The sequence below is a fragment of the Eulemur rufifrons genome, chromosome 16 (genome assembly GCF_041146395.1).
Source record: "Eulemur rufifrons isolate Redbay chromosome 16, OSU_ERuf_1, whole genome shotgun sequence".
NCBI classification, from domain to species: domain Eukaryota; kingdom Metazoa; phylum Chordata; class Mammalia; order Primates; family Lemuridae; genus Eulemur; species Eulemur rufifrons.
The window spans coordinates 62120616-62142762 of NC_090998.1; the positions used below are offsets into that span (position 1 = coordinate 62120616).

Below are 22147 nucleotides of genomic sequence, written 5' to 3' on the forward strand. Positions count from 1 at the left end.
TTGTGGGCTTAGATCATCTGTATGGTGTTCATTATGAAACATTAGAGCTCTTCTCTGATGCCAACCTAGGCAGTCAATCCCTTCCAGAGAAGAGTGCTCCTGCTGCTGGAATAAGGTCTTTGTTGTCTAATTGGGTACTTGCTATAGAGGATGGAAACAAGGGGTGTGAAGGGAAAGTTTTCAGAGCTAGGTGAGTTGCTTTATTTTCTTTTTGAAGCCATGAATTAGAATATCATATTTTTTAAAAATTTGTTACTTTTGTGGCAGAATGTTTAACAGAAAGATCTGCGGGCCCATGAACATGTCAACTTCAATTATACTGTAATAGGACTTGAGTTGAAAACATATGCACATAGTTTTAGTGTACCTTTTAATTCCTAAAGGAAATCTTTAGTTCTTTAATTCCTAAAGAACATCTAGATATTCTAGGAAAGATTGATAGAATTTTATTTCACTTTTTTTCAAGGGACAGTAATTATTTTGTGAATAAAATTCTAAAACACAGAGGATAGATCAACAATTTGAAATAATGGTTATCTCCTACAGCTTCAGGATATATCAACAGGTATTTTGCTTAATGCTTCTGCTGTCTTTAGAAGTTATAAAAGGTTAATATAGACCAAAAAGGCGTATGATGTGCAGGTGAGAGTGTAACTAATACGGGCTCAGGTAAGAAGCTGCCATGCATTACTAATGAGAGACTCAGCCAAAGGGTTGCCTGCAAGTTCTAAAGCTTCAGATGCTGTATGTAGTTGGAAAGCCTGGCATTTCTTTTTGAACTACCTTATTACATAGCTATATTTGTTAGAATTTGAGCACACTATAAATACGCATACTTCTAAGATGCCATCATAGTAAAGACCAACAATTTGGTTACATTTCAGGGAGAAAGGCTACACTGAAATGAACATTGTGAGGAAATTCAATTTAATGATACCTTGGAATATATTCTTGCTTCATACACTGCTGTTTTCATTACAAGGTAAGAACTTACATTACATTTTTACCTTAATTTATTATCTATTATATTTTAGTTTCTTTTACAATTTATATAAGTTGTTTCCCCTTATACTGTGCAGCACTTTGAAATCATTAATATGGATATGTACTAAATGATACTCAGACCGTACTTTTGAAAATTCTTAACAATGTAGGTAATTTGGACCTTTTAGTTTTCATTTTTAAGTCTTTTTTAATGGCTAGTTAAAATGATCCTTTTATCATGATATACAGTTGTATTGGAAAAAGTTCTGATTCTAACTTTTTCTCTTCTAAAAGATGATTTAAAATAGTTGTCCATGTGTAATTTAAACATTTGAAATTTTATAACAGATAAAGAGAAATTGAGTACTTAAAACTTTCTTTGTGTCATCAACCCAAAGAATGATAAAAAGACATTTTGAGAATGACTTTAACATTTGAGGCTAAGAATTGGTTTTCAATTATTTTTATAGTAATTTTATTTATAAATTAAGTTTTTTTTTTGCTATTTGGTTTTGTTTTTTATTGTAGAAAACTTTCAAACATGTACAAGATTAAAATAATATAACAAACCCCCCTGTACTCCCACCCAGGTTCCATAGCTATCAGCATTTCAATGAACTTGTTTTGCCTTCCTACACTTTTTTTCTTGGAGCATTTTAAATTAACTAAATACATCCCTATATATCTCTAACAGATAAGCACTTTATCACACTTATCAAAATGGGGAAAGTATTTATTCACATCCAGTTGTTAATTTTAATCCCTAAAAAGGGCTGTATGTTTTGGTGCTTTGAAGGGATATAGAAGAAATTACCGAAATGTAAAAGACTAGAGAGATCAAAGATGCTATCTTCCAATTCCAGAAGTTACTGAAACCCCCAGGAGAAAGATGTCATAGAATCTTGAGGGCTGGAGAAGACTTTGGAGATCAATTTGTCTAACACAATTTGTAGTGTGTTTGGTATCTTGTTTAAGTTTGACATATACTAAGTGGTAGGACCAGAACTAAAACGTGAATCTCTGATTCCAAGTTTAGTGCTACTTCAATAGCCTTATGTCTCTGTGTAAACCCATGCACATTGTCCATTCCTTTTGGCTTATCAGGCACTCCAACGTCTTACAAGGAATTTGCTGATCAAAATCTTCTAAAAAATGCAAAATAACTAACAGCAAAATTCAATCTAAGTTTTAGAATTTAGGTTAAAATGATTCGTTAAATAACTAGAACATGTGACCAAAATGGTTGGATAATTTTTTTTTCATTCTTATATACACATATGTATTTTTCTCTGGCAGAATATATTTGTGCATCATCTATCTTGACGGGAACATCAAAGTGAGTATTTCTTGTTCTTTATGTCCTCTAAAACATAAAGTTAATGGGAATGAACAAAATTCAGCAGACAACTATATCTGCTTTTGGAAAAAAATGAAATTTTACAAAAAAACATGAAATAGAGTTTTTAAAAACATTTCCACAAGTTAAAAATGATCAGGCATTCATGTCCTTATTTATAAAGCAAAAATATTTATTTTTATTTTAATTACAAGAGGAGTTCTTGGTGGTGTCCAACGACTGTAGGTACCAAAGGGACATTACTTTCACTTCAAGGTTTGTAAAAAATTTATTTTCAATAATATCCTCCTTTATATTGTTGTTATTAATATACCTTGTTGATTATAAATCTGTATTCTCAACATAGAGTAAAACAGTTTTTAATGATAAAAAGCATAAAATGGTTCTAGTATTAAATAATGAAAATCATGTTTTGGGCTAACCTGATCTGCTTAATGAAAAGCAGAATTCTATTCACCATCTTGATTTTTTTAAATAAGATTTTTATTGATAAAAATAATACAAAATAGAAAACACCATAAAACAAATGTACTGAATTATTACCCATTTGATTTTGATAAATTACAATTTGATATCCTTACATAAATGTTATTTTGCCGTTTATGACATGCAACAGGAGAGGATTAAGTATTATGTTTGAAAAAAGTGGACGTGCTCTTGGCAAATACCAACCTGGCCAGATTTACCAAGTCACGTGGAGAAAATATTATGTGGGTTGGTGCTACAATGTTACACGATTTTGTTTATTTTTCTATCTCAAAGTTCCTTCCTAAAATTCAGTTTACATCAGAGACTGGCGAAATCTGGGGACACTCCGGAATTTTGTAAAATGAGACAGTGCCACCACCCAAATCTAACCCCTCCCAAAAGGGGAGGAGGACCTTTTAAATGTTAAACCAAGAAAGACCTCTTTGATAAAGTGATGGAAATCAGGAGGAAAGCACCAGCTCTCTCTTGGGAAAGGCTTGTTCAGGTTGCTTAGGGGCTTTTGACTATACAAGTTCTTTTTGTTTTCTTCCAGAAACGGGTTTAATGAAAATCAACAGAAAAGAGCTCTTTTAGCAGCACAGGTAGGTTATGCCTCAGACGGAGAGAGAGGCAGAGAAATAATCCATCTGCTCTGGACTCTGCTGTCACTTCAACAATGAGGCCTTTGTGGAGGGGAATAAAATGCTAAAAACAAGACAGGAAGGAAGAGGAGGAAGAAAAGTAACTACTGCTTTTCTACGACCCTCAAATTCGTGCTCAGTTCACATTCGAAGTGGAATACATTTCTCGCTATTCACTTCAGTTACTTACTGACAGGGTTGAATCTCCCTATGGGGGATTTAATCTCATCTACTTGTCAGAAAATTAGAATTGGTTTAAAATTAAGCACAATATCAGTTAAGACAATGACAACAGTTCAAATACATGCAAAAAGGGGCAGAGAGAGATGTAAATGATATGAGTTAAACACTACAAAAGGGCATCAGATACATCCTGGTGTCCTGACAGACAGCTTTTATATTGTCCAATAAATCTAAATCGTGGGTGTCTCTGGATAGGTAACCTGTTTTTTTGTTTTTTGTTTTGGAGGGGCAGGATACCCCTACATTTGAGACCTTCTTACCTGGGTCTTTTTATAAGACACTGGATAACATAATTGCAATTTCTTCAAACTATAGTTGGAATGTGCAAGTCGATAGATTTGAAAACAATATCTCTCTATAAAAGATAGATAATAAAATAGAGAATCCTAACTTAGTATAGGCATTTCTTTGGAAAGTAATGTGATTTGAGTTTTTATATAGCAAACAGTTTAAATATTCAAGAAAGCCTTTGCCAGATGCTGAGTTGCAAGCAATTTCTACTAGCATTTATTTGTATATTTTGTGGTACTAATTGAAGAGGATTAGTAGATAAATGGAAGACAGATTTGCTGTTGTGACAGTTTAGAAGACAGAACTAAATTTATTTATTTTTATCAAAAGTAGAGACCTTTTTTATACCAGAATGGACAAAAGATTGCCTATGGAATAGAAACACTATTTTTTCTTAAAAAGAGTGTTTGGTGTACTTAAATACTTATGTATCATGCGAAGTAGTTAAAATTATTTTTCCCTGAGAAATTTTTAGTATGTGTTTGCCAGTAGACCATATTAACCACAAAAGGACATCTGTATGACTCAGTAGAAAATCTGATTTTGAGAAAAACTGTATTCCAGTGAACCCACTAGATTGAGGAACCTGTGAAATATACCCCAAAAATGTCACATAAAGTGCCCTATGGACAGGGTTATACTATTGTCCATTCGGGTGTTCTCAAGATTTGTATAACTTGCCCCAAAGGAGTTATGTTAATATCTCCCTTCTGTTTATAAGCAAGGTAACACACTTACCTTGCCTTGATTTCCCTTTTAGGGAGAATGAAGAGCACGAAATTTGTACTTCCAATTCTTGTAGCTAGAGAACATGCATCAAAATCATTTATTTTCTGAACAATTTTTAAAAGAAAAAATGTTAGAGAAGGGCAATGATGTCATAATCATGCCCTGTACAGTTTAGGTTTGGAATTTCATGTGTTATTAGGCCATTCTGGTCCATAGATTCACTCCCTTGCTCTAGGAAAACAGAGCACTGATGGATAGATATCTTTGCACATAAGGATTGAGAAATACGATGGCAATGAGGTGAGCAAGGAAAGGGTAGACACAGAATTCTGCAAATGTTGTATCTGTGTGCTGCAGTGATTTCCCATCTAAAGACAATATTTCTCTGTGCTTCTCACTCTCCTGTGGAGATATATTAATAATTAAGAAGGAGGAAGAATGGGCTGTTCTCTTTTATCAGTTATGTGAATATGTACATATACTGTCTGGATTTTTTTGCCTTCATGTTACATTTCAAAATTTCTTCTGAAACAAGGCACTGAGACATAGGTGCAGGTCATTTATTTGGGGAGTGCAAAAGTGAGGGAGGGAGAAAGGTGAGATGAGGAAGGGAGAAAATCCAGTATAGGGTGTGTTAATGAGGGGCTTTCTGCCTCAGGCATCTGGGGCTCAGTCTTTTTGGGGACTCCCTGAGGAACGACGTAGAATGTGTCCTAGAATCATTTCTGCAAGAGATGGGGAAGCTGGGCTATTTATCTACTGACTCCTCTTTCTCTTTGGTGAGGGAGGCCTCTCAGGGGGCCTTAAATCCCCTGGAAGTCACTTCCTATAGTCTTTTCTGCTTGGACTCTGCCCTGAGACAGAGACAGAAAGAAGTTGGTGCTTGAAGTTGGAGGCTGTCAATGTGCACAGAAACCCAGACGAATCCAGAGGTGAATTCGGAGGTGGGCTGAGAGGATGTGGGAGGGACATCAGCGGAGTCTGCTACCCTCATGGCTCTAAGCACCCTGGGGAGGGGAGGCAGATTCCCATTTGAACATGTCTTTTTTCAGTTCAGTTGGTATTTGTTGATGACGTACCTGGAATAATGCTAGAGATATAAACAAGAATAGCATAGCAGGGCTTGTGATTTAGAAACTCCGTGTCTAGAAAGGTAAGCCTGTAAAGAAGTCATTTCTGTGCAATTGGTTTATTGAATCTAAGATACCATCAATTATTTGCCATCATTTACATGACATAAAAAATAAAAATGCTCCCAATTATACAGGTAAGATGTCATTCTAAGTTCAAATATATGTAAAAAAACAATAGAAGCTGTATGTCACATCTTAGTATTGGGGAAAGGTATCATGGGATGCTAGGGTAAATAGTATGCTGTGCCCTCCAGGAAGCTAGTGTGCTAGGTAGTCACTCTCATTTCCATAAAGGATGTGTGTATTGAGTTGAGTGAGAGGATATGGGGCAAAAAACAAATTATGCATTTTTGCCTCGATCTAGTATTATCCAATATATGGAGCTTTTGCCTAATAATAAAAACAGGTAGCATGTTTACAACCCTGATTATGTGCCTGTCACTATTCTTGATGTATCATTTCATTAATCCTCATAATTCTGTTAGGCAGTGACTGTTATGTCATTTTACAGATTGGGAAACTGAGGCTCAGCAGGTTGAATAATTTGTCCAAAGTTATAAGCCTGTATGAGGCAGGGTTAAAGTCACTATACATTTTTGGTGAGCAGCAGAGATGATTGGTTTCCACTAAAGGGATTGGCGTAAACCATTTTGGAGCCAAAGTAGAAAGATTTTGGTGTCAGTAATATAAATGGCTGTGTTAGATTTAGGCAGCCAGAAACAGCATGGCTGAAGAGAGAATGAGGCTTGCTATCTTGGGGAAATCAAGGTCATGACTGTTGTGAGTCTAACTTAGTTTGAGCTCAGAGGCAAGGACAAAAATGGGAGAACTAAGCAGTGAGGGTAAAACCTGGGAGTGTTGAGAATAGAAAACAATGGACTTGAAGCTGTGATGTGGGGCAAAGAGTTTAGAAACAGATCTTCAAAGGGTGAGAGTGTGAAAGTCCTTTTATATAGTGCAGAAGTAGGTTTTCCTGTTAACAGAAAAATGACTGAGATGGAAATTGTGAAAATAAAACTTGACATGAATGAGGGAGACCAGAAACTGCTGAGAAAGGACTTTGTTCCTGAAGTCGCGTGCCTCATCTCTCCTTCCTTCTTATCCTTCAAGCTTCTCTAGTTTTTCTAATATCATCTGCTACTTAATTTGACAATTATGTGGCAAATTTTGGGTGTGTTTATTCTGGTGAACATGTAGTTACTATTGGAAAGGATATTGAGAGACCATATACTCAATTGTCATTGAGCTGGAATAAAAATCTATAACTGATTAGTTTTAGTAATCTACAATTATTTGCTACTAAGCTGTACTGACCTTTATAAATCTTAAGGTTTCATTTGGATTGCTTAGATTAATATAAATCTTTTTATTGCTAATTTTCTTTGTGAGGCGCTATGCTGAAAGCTTTACATACATTGTTTTAATTCATTAGCATAACTACACAATTAAGGAGGTGCTGGTTTCCATTTTACAGTTGAGTAAACAGAGGCACTAAGAGGTTAGGAAACTTGCCTAAGCTAAAGTAATTACATAGCCAGGACTCTAATCCAGCTCTGGTTCTAAAAGTCATGCTCTTAACCACTTCCTTGGGCTCTACAAAAAGATATATTCAGATGTTCTATGATCTTTAAGGTGTCAGCTCTCTGGAGGCTGAAGGTGACACACTGACACTGAAACAGCAGATGCTTCTGTGGATGGACTCTTCGGAGACTGGTGTGCAGGCAGGCAGGACACCACTGTCTTGCTGGTTCATCAGCCCCAGGCATTAGAGAAGTGCTATTTCTGCAGGCAAAGCAGTCAGTTAATCCAAAGAGTAGACTCCAACCAGGCTCCTTTCACAAGGCATGTGATGGGCAGGGGGAGGAGGAAGGGAAGTGAAGACAATGAACAGAAAAGGTAAATGCCTTGTCAAAGTCACTTAAGAGGCAAAAGCAAGGCTTGAAATGAGGTCTTCCAACCACAGCATCAGAGGACCCCTTTCTGCCCCATGGAGACAGCCTCAATAAACCAAGGAAATACAAAGTCAGCACTTTATAATTTCTGTATTTGTAGCTATTTTCCAGATTTTCCAATTTGCGTGTTTGGCTTGAATTAAGTAACTATCTTGAATTCCTTTCTTTCTTTCAAAGTTTGAAGCAACTTCGCCAAGATATTTTTTCCATGAAGCTATTCATTGGGGTGAGAGCAAAATAAAAGGTCAGTGTTTATACCTATGTTTTTACATTTGCTTTTCTAAAGATCCCTTTGGGGGCTACATTGAATCAACTCATTATTGCTTCCGTACTCCACATGAAGGAAACTGAGCCAGGGTGTTAATAATACTTATTAATAATTTAAGTTCACTTCATATAGAAACTTGAATTATTTTTGGAAATAACCAGGGCTAACCATTTAGACAAAACTGATAACTACATGACCAGGGAAGGTATCATTGTGTAAGAGAGGCTTTTTTTTTTTTTTTTCCTGAATCAATTACTTGTTCCTCGATTCCTTCACATCCCTATTTTTCCTTAACAATCTCCCATTCCCATTAAGCGGAATGCTGCTAGTTTGAAGTGTAATTTGAGTGGTAACTATGAAATAGAAATTCTTATTGTCATGTTTAAAATACTAATAATTCTTAATCAGTTTGGGTTTGATATTTGTTTTCAGGAGAATAAACAGGACTGTAAATACATTTTTGAAGGAGATACATTTGTTTACCTAGATATTTAGACATGTATTCATTGGAAAAATGAAAGACTGTGATCTAAGGTAAAGTTTAATGTGTAGATGTGCCCCTTAGGGGGAAAAAACTGCATTTGAGTTTATGAAAAACACCATTTTTCACTTATATTTATGGTCTAAGCTAAAGCAGCCCCTTTTTTTTCACTTAAGATATACTCAGTGATATGTATGTTTTTAAAGGTAAAGAGACATTTTAGATCAATGGATGTTAAGGTAGAAAGGAATCATAGGGGTTTTTTAATTCTTGGCAGAACTGCGGTTAAATTGTCAGTTAGATGAGTATCTTCAACGAACTTGACATATTTCAGAGAGGTCCAACTTCTTGAGTAATATTTTATGGTGACTCAAAGATGTTCTCTAGTTCTCCTGATATGTTAACTTAAATTCTTCCTGCCTGAGTTTTGCCAGTGGCTTCTTGTCCTCTCCTTATTAGCGGAAAATTTTTCACTGTGATTCATTTGCACTTTTAAAACTCACTCTGGGGATGATGGCAAAATTAGGGTTAGGGCTCATAGTTACTTGCTTCCTTTTTTTAAAATAATCCATTGGGACATTTTTTTTTTCCATGAAAGAAAGAAAGAATATTTTTTGGTGACAACAGGCAGTGACTTTGGCCTCTGCCTCATCAAAATTAAGCGTAGGTTTCAAAGAATGTGTTATTTGTAATTGAGCCTGAGGATTCATACACAAACTACAAATGAAATGTTTAATCCTTTTCTTTAAAAGTGGTTGTTTCCTTTTGAGTTTTGTACTTTGCCTGATCCCTCAACTTAATGATAGGTACTATTTTTTAATACAGTGCTTGCTCCTGGAAAAGGAGCTGATCGGATGTGCAGCCGGTGCCAAACTCTGTCAACGGAATCATCTGCAGCTTGTGTATTTCTGGTTCTCATCATCTGGGACAGGGATTCCTTACATGGGAACTTGACCTTTCAATTGCTGGAAGGAGGCTAACCTTTGCTCTCTGGGTAGTTTGAGACGTGAAAGCCTGTCTTTCTTGCTTCACAGCACACATAATGAAATGAAGTAGATAGAGACTTGATGGGTTTAGCTCTTTAGCTCAGTAGGGCAAAAGGCCCAGGGTTCTGTTTAAGTTAATAGTGGTTACAGTTAGTCCTAGCTAGATCTTGACATATAATGCTTATAAGAACTGATGCATGCCAGAAGATAACTTTTTTTGTTCTTCAGGTTCTTGTCCTTATGAATGCCTTAACGGAGCTTTCTGTTCTAAGGCTGGTACATGTGACTGTCAAATATTTCAGGCTCTTGGGACAAGGTGCCAGATCGGTAAGTTTCAGGGATATTTATGAGAGAATTATGAGATACTGAAGAGAACATTAAGGCATAATTTGCTGTAGCAGAGTTCATCCATTGGGAGTTGGGACAATCATATTGTATAGTCACTAAAGAGCCCACGATTCATTCCCAGTAATTTGATATAATTTAGAAACAATGTAAAAGAAAAATAGATATGCCCATTTCTCTTCTCACTGATCTCTACTATTTCCTTAGGCATTTTCTCCCCACTTAATATAGCAATAACCTATTGAAACCAGGTTTCCATTCATCTCTCTTTTGCTTTATCAATCAGATTCATTTTTGGGAACCACTCATTCTTTTTTGACTTTGAATTAAATGAACATTTTATTCATAAAATAGAAATAGTATTGAGAATTCTTCAAGGCAATAGATTTTTTAAGAAAAATTTTTATTCACAGCGTCTAAGATAGGGTTCTGTGTCAACAATGATCAATAAATATTTATTTGTTTAACCAATATTTATTGAGCATCTCCTAGGTCCCAGGCTAGGCACTGTGGACACAATGGTGAATCATATAGATATGTCCCTGCCTCTTGGAGGTTGTAGTCCAGAGGAGGAGACCAATACCCAATACACAATAATTAAACTTGTGACATGTGCTATAAAGGAAAGTACCAAATGCTATGAAAATTGCAACAGAGGTAAGCCATACCATCAGGGAAGACTGCTTGCATAATGAATCACTGTATTTTTCCTGAAAAATCCAAAGTTGGCCAAGGCTAATACATTTACGTGAAAATTATAAAAAAGAAAAGACACAAAGATTGTCCCTTATCTTTCTGCTCCCCATAGAGTATATAAAAATGTTTTACACATATTGAGTGCTCATACATATTATTGATTTTCATATCATTATAAAGGGAAGGGTCTAGAAAGTAAGAATTGAATAGAAGGCTATCTATAAGGTAAGAAAAAAAGCGGACGTGATGACAAGAGGAGATAAAGTTGTATGATTTAAGATGAAAATTGCTTGAAATTTGGCCAGTTTGAGGTAATGAATTCCTACATTCCAGCACACTTTGAATGACTAATGCTACCCACCCCCAGATCCCAGACATAAATGTGATTTTTTTTGGCCAGTGGTTATTTTACTCTGTGGATGCCATAAAGATATTTTTGAAAGACTGGAACACTCTCATGCTGCCTCTGCTAATTTTTAAGGCACTCAGTCATGGCATTTCTTTCTTTTCTGAGCCACTTTATTTGCTTTATCACCATCACCTTCTTTTACTGTATGTATCATTGTCCCTAACCATTCTTTCTTCTGGAGTCTTCCTTTGGAAATAAAAATTAAGGACGTTTCAAACGTAAGTTATTTCACAACTACCTGGAGACCCTGTTTTTCTTCTGGGGAATCTGATGTTTTGAGAGTAATGGGTAATTTTATGTTAGTTATTTATTCCTGTGAAATAGGCCACCAAAGAAGAAAATATTTATTTTAAACAAAATTAGAATCACTTTACATGACTGAACATTGCTAGAAACATGTGTGGTTTATTTTATTCCACTAAACATTATCCTATTTCTTTTCAGTCCCAAACATGGGCAACGGCAGGGATGGGATTTGCAAAACCTGGGGACAGTATCACTTTGAAACATTTGATGGCATCTACTATTACTTCCCCGGAAACTGTTCTTACATTTTTGCAAAGGACTGTGGTAGTTTGGAGCCTCGGTACACTGTATGGGTAGGTGATCTAGGATATAATTAACTTAAAAAATTATTTCTGGAAGAGTGTGTATTTTAAAAGTACTGGACAAATGATGGGAAATATATAATAATTATAGAATGAGTACTTAGAGCTCTGAATGGGGAAGGAGAGCTCTTGGTTCTAAATGGGATGGACCTAATTTGTAGCTTATGAGAATAATTCTATCAAGATGAGGCCTAGGACTGGGGAGAAATAGGGTTTGGGTCCACGTGGGAGGGACTTACAAGCAATGCAGAAGTGTCTATATGATGGATGTCATAATATCAACTTAGCCAGTATTCCTGTTTTTCAACTTTTATTTGATCCTTTTGCAGAGGGAATAGGTTTAGGCACCAACCATATTACTCATACTTCCTTCTTTCTTGACACTTCCAGTGAGATGTCTGCCTGATTTAAATGCCACCTTCAGTATGAATTAGAAGCTAACATTTATTAAATGGAGTACATGAGTTACATAAGCACCGATTATAGGCTGCGGAGACAGGCAGCTGATTGCTAGGTATTAATAGATTGATACTATAATATATGATTGAGCTCGGAGAATTGGTTCTTAGCAGCAGAATTCTTGATTGAAATGAATTTCTAGGAGACATCTCAAAATCCAAGTTACAGAGTGGTTCTAGTTGAAGTAAGGAAGTCAGGGAACTCTTTCCCTGCCCACTACCCTCCCATGAATTTCTAGCAATCTCAAAACACTACCAGGAAACCGCTGTGTTGTCTCATTTAAAAGCTAAAACTTTCCATAGTCAAAATGTGTTTGAATCTCTGTTATTCTTTCCCTTCTAACTTATGTTGGAGTTGCCCAAATTCTCCTCCTCTCTTAGGTGATGCAAATATTAAAAGTAGGCCCTGAAACTTTTTAAGAGCAACAAATCCTTATGACTCAGGAAGTGAGGTGTATTGAAAGTTCACTTACGGGGTGTAAAGAGAAACATTTAGAGGTGTCTTTAGTCAGGGAGTTCCGTGAAATGGGTCTGCAGTGCTCACAGGGCACCTGTTCTCAGTTTGTCATTGTCCTTTCCTCCCCGACTCTCTCACTAGTGATATCACTTGAACACCTTTTGACTCTCTCATTGAAATGTTCTTGTCCAGGGTCTCACTCTTTTGAAGACGAAGGTGTCAACTAGATAATCGATCCTTTGATAATAATGCACAATGCTGAATAATGCCTCCAGAGTTAATAGATACTGGTTTTACTTAGCCTGGTTTTAGTTAGTAGAATTTGTTTTCAAATCAATAAATTCATTTATTTCATTTAAAAGCCATCTTTCCTCAGGATTGTAAAAGTAGTTCACTTCTTTTGTAGAAAATTTGGAGGTCTGAAAAATATTAGAATTATCAGCCAAGTATTAGCATTGCTAATGAATTCACATATTTTCTTCACTTTTTTCTCTGAATTTTATACATATTTATAAAATTTAAACCATGCAAGTATAATTTTCTGCCCTACATTTTCAATTAATACTATGTCAAGAACTTCCTTTCATGTCAAATATTCTTGATAAACACAAAATTTATTAGCTGTATTTGTTCCAATTTATGGAATCCTCAAATGATTTAACTAGTCCTATTTTAGAAATTTAGATTTTTTTAAAAATCAATTTTTTAAAAGATATATTGATAAACATCATTATGCATATATCCTTTTTTATACCCTTGATTATATTTTTTCTATAAATTCCATTTTATTTTTATGAAAATGATACATGCACATAATTTAAAAGATTTCATCAAGGCATATACACCAAAAACTGGTCCCTGCCTTCCTTTACTCTCCACCTCAGCTGAAGTCTGGCTCTCCGGAGGTTAAGTACTTCAACTATGTTAGCTGTTTCTTCTGGCTTTTATCTTACATGTCAAAATATGCCATTATGTCTTTCATTTTTCGAAGTTATTCATTTACTTCTTACTATGGAAAATGAGAAGTCACCTTTCCTGCCCCTAACACACAGACACACACATACCCTTCCCTTCACACCTCCTACTACAGTGATATCACAATTTTTGCTTGAATCAATGTGTGTTTTTTTACATTATTGTCACAATGTAAATATTGTTTAGAGCTGAGCCCAGTGGGTTGTGATGGTTATATTTCTCGTACATTTTTCTAGAGTAGACAGTAATCTCACTTTTTGTTTACTACATTTTCTTTATTCCGTTTATTAATATTTTTCCTCCCAACTCCCTATCACCATAAAACTCTTCTCAATATGGTCAGATACATTAAGCAAACTATCAGTTTCTCTTTTCCCCCATGAGACATCCCTTTCTCAGGTCTTCTGTCTCCTGCTGTGATCGGTTACTTTCAAGGTGTCCTGTGCATCTAACACTTGGCATTTCTTTTCACTGTCCTGCTGGAGAATTTTGTTCTCTCTCATGTTTCTCCTCTTTCTCGGATGCCATCAAATGTCTACAGATCCTTCAACTTTGTGCAGACCAGGGAGATAGGTTCTAAAAAGCTTGCTGGGTGCTCTGAACATATGGCCAGTGTCTGTAGTGCTGATTAAGCAGGGGCCCATTTCCTCTCTCTCTGTCTATTCACTTGTGTTAATTGACTGTATTTTCAAGTTGGTTGCTGGAAAGGGAAGATTATTTCCTGGAAAGCGTGCATAGGAAAAAAATGTAAAATCTTGATTATGATTTAGAAATCACTTTCAGAATTTTGAAGCTCAATTCACTCTCATTTCTGATCATTTTGCATATAACCTCCCCACTCCCTGAAACTTTTAGATCTTTTTATCCTCAGTGTTCTGAGATTTCATAATTATGTGAGTATTTTTTCCCCCATTTTTTGTGCTGGGCACTTGATGGGCCTTTATATTGGAGCTAATATATTAGAGCTCCTAAACTGAGTGATCCCTTAATTTTCTCGTTGATTCTTGCTTATTTTCTATTGTTTTGTTTTTTCCCCTCCTACATTTTGGGAGATTTCTTGCCAACTCTTAGATGTTTATCTTCCAACCTTTCTCCTTCGGTTATAAATTTCTCCTATCATATTGTGAATACCAAATTATTTATTTTTATTTTCAAAAATTTTTTATAGCATTTTCTTTCTATTTCATGGATGGTATATACTCATTTTTCTCTCTGAAGATATCAGTTGTGGAGTTTTAGAACTTTCTTTATTTTTCTAGTTTGTTTTTGATTTCCTTGATTTTTTTCTTTTATTTGCTGTTTGTCCTTCATGTTGCAGACTTTCATTCATCAAATGACTAATGATTCATGACTATTTGTTCACATTTGAGAATCAGGCTCTAAAAGCTGATTAGAAAACTGTGTATATATGGATGGGGGCCTGTTGGGTTAGTGTGAGATTGAGCAGGAATCCTCTGGTTTTATTAAATAAGCCCCCACATATTAGTGTCTGTATTTTTTCCACCATTTTCTTTCCTTAAAGAAAAATCTTCCAACATCTCACGTGAGGTCGGAGGCCTGGATTCCTGGATAATGAGAATATTTTAGGCATACTCCTACTTCAGGCTTTTGTACTTGCTATTCTTTGCCTAGAATGGTCTTCTAGATATCCCCTGTGGCTTGTTCTCCTACTCCTTCACCTTCTCAGTGAGGCCCTCCTTGGCCACTCAGTCTGAAATTGTCCCCTAAACCTTGATACACACACACACACACACACACACACACACTCTATTCCCTTTCCCTGCTTAATATTTTTCCTTAGTCATCTCACATAGTATATATTTTAGTTATATTTAGGTATTTTTTCATTAACTGTCTTCTTGTAATAGATATAAGTTTCACGAGGGCAGATAGTTTTGTCTGTTTTATTGACTGCTGTATCCCCAGAATCTAGAACAATGCTTGGTACACAGTAAGTGATCAATAAAATTTGCTGATTAAGCATAAAGTTAATATGCATTAGATTACTACAATATTTAAAAATCTATTATTGGTCATTTTTCTTATTACTTTTATGCTTAGAAACTTCTTTTCCACCTCTACAGTTATCTGTGTTTTCCTTTAGTTATTTTATGGTTTCATCATTTATATTTTACTTTTTGGACCTCCAGTATCGGGTAAAAAAAAAAACCCTACTGTTTTCTCTTCTCTTTTCTTCCTTTATTCCTCTGTTCTTCTTTTCTTCCTTGCTTTCTTTTTTCTTTTTACTAATAAACTAGTTCTCCCGTAAACTTTCTGAAAAACAATCTCTCTTTTCCCTAAAGTACCTAAGATAAATAAATACATTTAAAATTAATTTTATTTTTAGTGAGTTCGTGGTCACTTTTTTAGCCTTTAATATTGCTTTGTGTAGAGCTCCATTTGAAGCTCTGTTTTATGACTCTCTAACTGGCAAAAAAAACACGGACATAAAAATGACAAGTGTGCTTCTTTGTGGTGCTCTACAGTTTTACTATCAGAACTAATTTCTGCCAATACGTACCATGTAGCTTGAGAATATTAACATCCAACATGTAATGATTCAGATCATTTTAAAAAATATGCTGATTAACTTGTATTTTAGGAAATTAATTTTGTTGTCCAATTTCTGAGGTAATTATTTCTTTTCTCTCAAAAATCCTAATGTAGTTATAACTGTATAAAGTGTCATGAGACTGATGATGCTATAGAACTGTAAACATACATTGTGGTTTTAGTAGCTCAAATGGATACTACTTGTTGTTGTTTGTTTCTATGTCTTCTTTTTGTTCTTGTCCCTTTAAGGTTCATAATAGTCCTAAATGCCTTGGTTCAGTGTATTCTTGTTATCGGTCCATCAGCTTGTTCTTCTCAAACCAGGAGGAAATTCGAATTTATGGTCATGAAATAAAAAAGAATGGAATCAGGTAGGATATGACAAATGATATAATGGAAATAACACCATAGATTAATAGAATTTCCAAACATCTCACACTGGAAGTGAATTGTAGAGAGTAGCAAGAGAGAATTTTTTCCTCAATAATACCCTTAAATGATCTCACACACATATCAAAACTTGGGTAGACTCTGAGGGCAAATATGCAGCCAGGAATATAACCATTTTAACCTTTCTAATACTTGTGCAGAATACAAATGGGTTTACACAGGTGGAGATAAGAATATCACATTTTTTTCTGAGAGATTTAAGAGAGATCTTTATAGCTCAACTCTTTATTTTTGCTCTTTCTTATACCTTTTCTTTTTTCCTTAAAGCAGAAACTTTAAAAATCTATTTTATTTTATATTAAAAAGGATTCTGGAAGTTCTTTCCAAGGTTCTGTGAATGAGGTTTGAGTGTCACTTGAGATTTTCCACTGAAGTTTTGACAGACGCAGAGCCAAAAAATGACTGGCCTTGAATCAGAGAGGACCCCACTTCTGGTTTCCTATCTGCCAAGAATATGACCTGAGAGTTTTGGGGAAGGGGATGTTTATGTATCTGGCGAAAGGTTTTATACATTTTGAACTAAAAAAAATGGAATAATCTACCTTCCCATCTAAATAATTATACAGACACTCAATTTTAAATGTTTCCTGGCTGAGTTTTGCCAGAAGTTGTTAATTGTGGGATGGAACAACTCTATCCATCATTCAGAATTCACTAGCAAGGGTTTAAACCATGGGGATTCTTTCCAGCATAATGGCCTTATCAACCCATGTTGCATTTTCTGGCTTTCGATTCCTGCAGAGGCAACAGAAAGGGCTATCAGGGGAGCTTTGTCACCGTTGGGCAACCCAGAGTAGCTCCTCCCACTCTCTGAGGCTTATTTTCTTGATCAGTTGGGTTCTGTACTTCTCATTGTCCTATAAAATAAAGCTTAGGCATTTGAATAGGGAGATAATGCATTTATACATGTATTTCCTAGAGCTGAATTTAAATAGTAATTTAGGATTCTCTATATGGGATTTTGGAATACAATGGACACTTTAAAAAGCTATTATGTTTTGTAAAACAGAGATGCCATTCACTTAGCTTTTCCAGAATATTAATCCTTTATTAAATCATGGACATAATATTTAATTTTAACTCAGAGAAAGCAATTCTGTAAGAATTTCTGTCTGTATGATAGAAAAAGGGTGATTTTCTTATTATTCAGCAATGTTGTTTATACTAATGCTATGACTGGCTGAGGGCCTAACTCACAGCAAGTGCTTGAGAAATATTTGCCAAAGTGAAATCAAATGTGTGTGGCTCTGTGCATTAAGCTTTACCTCTCTAGATTTCAGTTCTCTCACCTGTGAAATAAGGGGTTTTGGTACAAATGAATCCCTGAATACTTTTCAGCGTTAATCTGTGCATTCATTTTAGTTTGCATTTTAATGTTTCCTGCCTAGGTTGTATGTTTTTCTTTGACTTTTTGGAGTTTATCTAGTTTTAACTATCATTCCCCATCTCCACTAGCATCCTTCTGTTATAAACTTTGGGATAATCACAGTTATCTACCTTTCTTTTTAAAAATTATATATTTAATTGAATTTACCGTGAAAGACACTAAATAACCAAGTGACCAATGACCAATGCCCCCCCCAAAATACCCACGATAGAACAAAATACTTGCACAAAATTAGCATTCCATTACTATGAAGTATATTTATAAAACATGATTCACTTTTTTTCAAGTATAGTTTTCATAAACTTGCAAACTCAAAACAAGGGTATTCCATAAATTCCTCATATTCATAATTTTTAATAAAAATATATTACAGCACTGGTTAGCTAGAGTCTTTTTATTTATTCTCCATTTTAAATTTTTAGTAATTTTTCTATTTTTATAACTCATTTTCTGTAAATAATTATCTATAAAAAAGTTTCGTGCAAATGGTTACAGATATTTTGAATTATTTCTTTGGTGATTATCCCTTTGTTAACTAGTTTGTTTAGTTTTATAGTTTTTGTTCCCTGTAGCCATGCTTTTCCTGGAAAGGAGCTCACTAATTTGAAATTTTTGAGAGAAATGTATGAATATAACTATTAACCACCTATCTTATTTGCATTATGTTTTATAGTTTTTATTTCATATGGCTACCTTTATAGAAATGAGTTTTTTTTTCCTAATTTCTTTAATTGTTAGTATCTATTCTTTTCTGCAATACTCATGGATGGAAGGAGAACAGTGTTCTTTCAAAAAGTATTCTAGGTGACTTACTGTGCTTTTAAAATGTCCAATTGTTAACTTTTCTTCAGTTCTCTTATGTCTCTCACATCCTTTATATGTGCTTATGCTTGTGAAAAGTGGAAAAATTAGACACTGGATCAGGAGCTTAAATATTCCCTGACTCTTACTTAAATAGACCAAATTGTATCCAATTAAAAAATTGTTAATATAACCCGTATGCAATACTGTATAACAAAGCATATCATATCCCTAATAATGTATTTTGCAGCATTAAAAATGTAAATTTTAATCAATCATCTTTATACATTTTTCTTTTAGAAAGCAATAACTTATGCCAAAGTGACATTTTGGAGATAGAAACTCCTATTTCCTTATAGCCACATTTAAAATAAAATTAAATAAAATCAGAGATCATGCAATATGCCTACATATTTTGACCATTGTTTGTCCTTACTTCGAAATTGTTGAGTAGCATTTTTAGATTATCTTTAACTTTCTAGATTGAAAATAAACACATTTAATCTCTAACTATTCTAAACAGGTAGAGTTATTTTCCAGATTTAAAAAAAAAATCACTGATATTTAGTAGCTGTGTGTTTTTGGTTGGTTGAAAAAAATATCTAATTGTAGGTATAAAATCTAAATCAATATGGAAGAACAGTATCATTTTGTTGTCTTTTTATTTCAATACTGAAGTTTTAAAAAATGTTGGTATTTCCTATAGGATAGTTGCTTTGGAAATCTTGCTGCATAGTTCATTCCATAATTTTGAGTAATGTGTCTGTTAATTATCTCAGCCACTTTAAGAAAAAAATATATCATCTCTAATTGATCCTTCATTGTCATTCTTAGATTACCTTTGTTCTGTTTTTCAAGTTTAACATTGCCTCAGACAATTGGACAGGTTTTCATTGAGAAGCTAGCAGACTACATTCTGGTGAAAACAACCTTTGGTTTTTCACTGGCTTGGGATGGAATATCTGGAATTTACCTCAAACTGTCTGAGGACCATAAAGGGAAACCATGTGGCCTATGTGGAAATTATAATGGCATTCAATCTGATGATTTCATAATTCAGCAAGGTAAGTGGAACAGAAGAAATGTGTGGGTACTTTCTAAAGTCTTCATCCTTCACTTATCAAGCACTTTGTACCCAGAAGACTTGTTATAGGTTGGAAAAATTTGTGGCTGTCACTTGCCTGCTTTAGTGATTTTAAGTAAAGATTGAATAGAAAAACATTTTTGTGTCATTGAAAACCATGAGCTACTTTACATTTACTAAATTATCATGCAGAACTAATGAATATTAATTGAGCATTTGCTTTGTGTCAGGAATTTGGTATACATCTGTGTCCACTGCTGTAAGAGCCTGGAATATATATATCAATGAACAAAATGAAGATCCTTCCTTTCTTGGAGGTTATATTCTAGTGATTCAAATTCATTTTGGTCAAAGCTATTTTGCATCAATGTCTTCATAGGAATAAATTAAATAACTGACAAATAATAATAGTTTTGTGAAAACAATAAAATGTGAACAGGAAAGTTGAAGAGTAACTTGGAAAGGTTTTATGTACCTACCTGATCATCTACTAAATCTAAGTTATGAAACTAACCTCAGTGAATTATTAGAAGTGGGTTCTGTTTCAATTCATGTACTGGTGTGCAGTGGCAACAGACTAAGAGAATCACAAGCCATAATTATGATTTAGGTCCACACATAAAGGTGCAATGAAAAAATAATACTGTTCTTAGTACCAGTGGACCTGGCTTTGAATCTTGTTCCAACTTTTACAAGTTTTGTAATTTCAGGCAACTCGTATAATTGCTCTGATGCTGTCTCTTCAGCTGTAAAATAGGGATATAATAATTCTATATTCATAGAGTAGTCAGTAATAATAATAATATATACTTTGATACTATTTATAATAGTAGTTAATATGAGCACATAGCTATATTATTCCCAATCCTCACAACCTCCTGTAAGGTGGGTGGGATTTTTTAATTTTACAGAGAGAACACAAGATGATGTGTCCAATGCAACACAGCTTGTAAATGATACTGTCAGGGCTGGATTACAAATCTGACTGGCTCCCAAGCCTATGCCTAGATAAGTGTGTGAGCAATTGCCTTTGAAGCTGTAAAGTGCTACATACTATTTTTTTGTTTAATATTATAAAATATTTTATATTTATATCATAAAACATTTTATATTATAATAGAAATGAGTTGCCCATATATTGTGTTGTAAGGGATGGTAAAAGGACTACTTAGAGTGTGGGCTCTGGATTCAGACTGTGGAATTTAAATTCTGCTTTACTACTTACTAAACTTTTTAAGTTTAATGATATAATAAGAGTCTACACTTTTTAGAGTTGCAAGGATTAAATGAGACAATCCATGTAAAACAATAGAGTGCCTGGCACATGGATACTACTCAATACATTTTAGTAAATTTATAATCACCTCCAAGTATTCCCCAATAAGCCTATAATGGAGCTGAAATAAAAACTTTTGAAAATGTCTTCACATTGCTTTAAGAAGCCCTTACTAAACTGCAAACATTTCGCCCAAAATAGATAATGTACCATCAGGATTAGCTTACTAGTAGCTAGAGGGGAGAGCAGGGCTTTAAGGAAACACTTTCCCCATATATGAAATGGAGATAATAATAATGACCCTGAGAGCTTCCCAGCCTGAGTATTAAATGAGAAAATATAAGTGCAAGTGTTGAAAGTCTGTGAGCATTACACAAATGTGTAGTTTTGGGATCATCATGAAATGATGTTTTGCATCTAGTTGGGTATTTGGAACAACAGGATTCACAGATTTGGAATCTGGAGACGGTATTAAAAAGTAGGGTTTTGGACTCAGGCAGAACCAGTCAGATGGTAATATTGATTTCTTTTTCTTTTATATCAAAGTTTGATGAAAAAAAAATAATGCTTAGTCTATTTCTTAGTGTTACGGTTAGAAAAGACTGCTTTGGCCAACTTTCCCTAGGACATCCAGGGAACATGGTATGGTGGTCAGAGTAGAAAATAGTATCTGCTCTTATTAGAGATAGGGAGACTCAGATCATGGATTTGAGTTAAGGGCCAGACAGACTTTGATAACCTGGAACATAAAATGGCTGTTCACAATGAGATAACTGGGGGAGCACGCACCAAGGTGTCAGCAGATTAGAGGTGGGAGAAGACTGGCAGGAGAAATGAACTGAGCTATAGCTGAACAGGTAGAAGGTGCTAAAATCTCTCTTTAGGCACAGTGTAAGGCAAAGTGATAAAAAAAAAAAAAATCACCTAACTTACAACTTGTAGGACTGTGCTAAGGAACTGCCCTTCTGTTTCCTCCTACGCTGTAATAATGCAAGAAAATGTCTACAGATGAGCTGTATTATCTTTAGCTTTCAGAAAGAAGCCTGGTATTTTCTTGAAACTCAGCCTGTACTTTGCTGATTAGATAAATCTTTAGAGAGCATTAGATAGTTTGA

The 22147-nt window shown here is 34.7% G+C and overlaps 1 protein-coding gene across 2 annotated transcripts in view; it reads left to right on the top strand.

The window, feature by feature from the left end:
* Positions 1–903: 903 nt before the first annotated feature.
* The window catches only part of OTOGL (otogelin like), a 131040-nt gene continuing 109796 nt past the window's right edge, over positions 904–22147 (top strand). For both annotated transcript variants that reach the window (XM_069490675.1, XM_069490676.1), the window contains exons 1-8: positions 904–982; positions 2281–2320; positions 3363–3411; positions 7976–8042; positions 9762–9860; positions 11428–11582; positions 16284–16405; positions 19531–19736. In XM_069490675.1, coding sequence (XP_069346776.1) covers positions 904–982; positions 2281–2320; positions 3363–3411; positions 7976–8042; positions 9762–9860; positions 11428–11582; positions 16284–16405; positions 19531–19736 — 817 coding nt within the window. The remainder of the gene's footprint in view (positions 983–2280; positions 2321–3362; positions 3412–7975; positions 8043–9761; positions 9861–11427; positions 11583–16283; positions 16406–19530; positions 19737–22147) is intronic.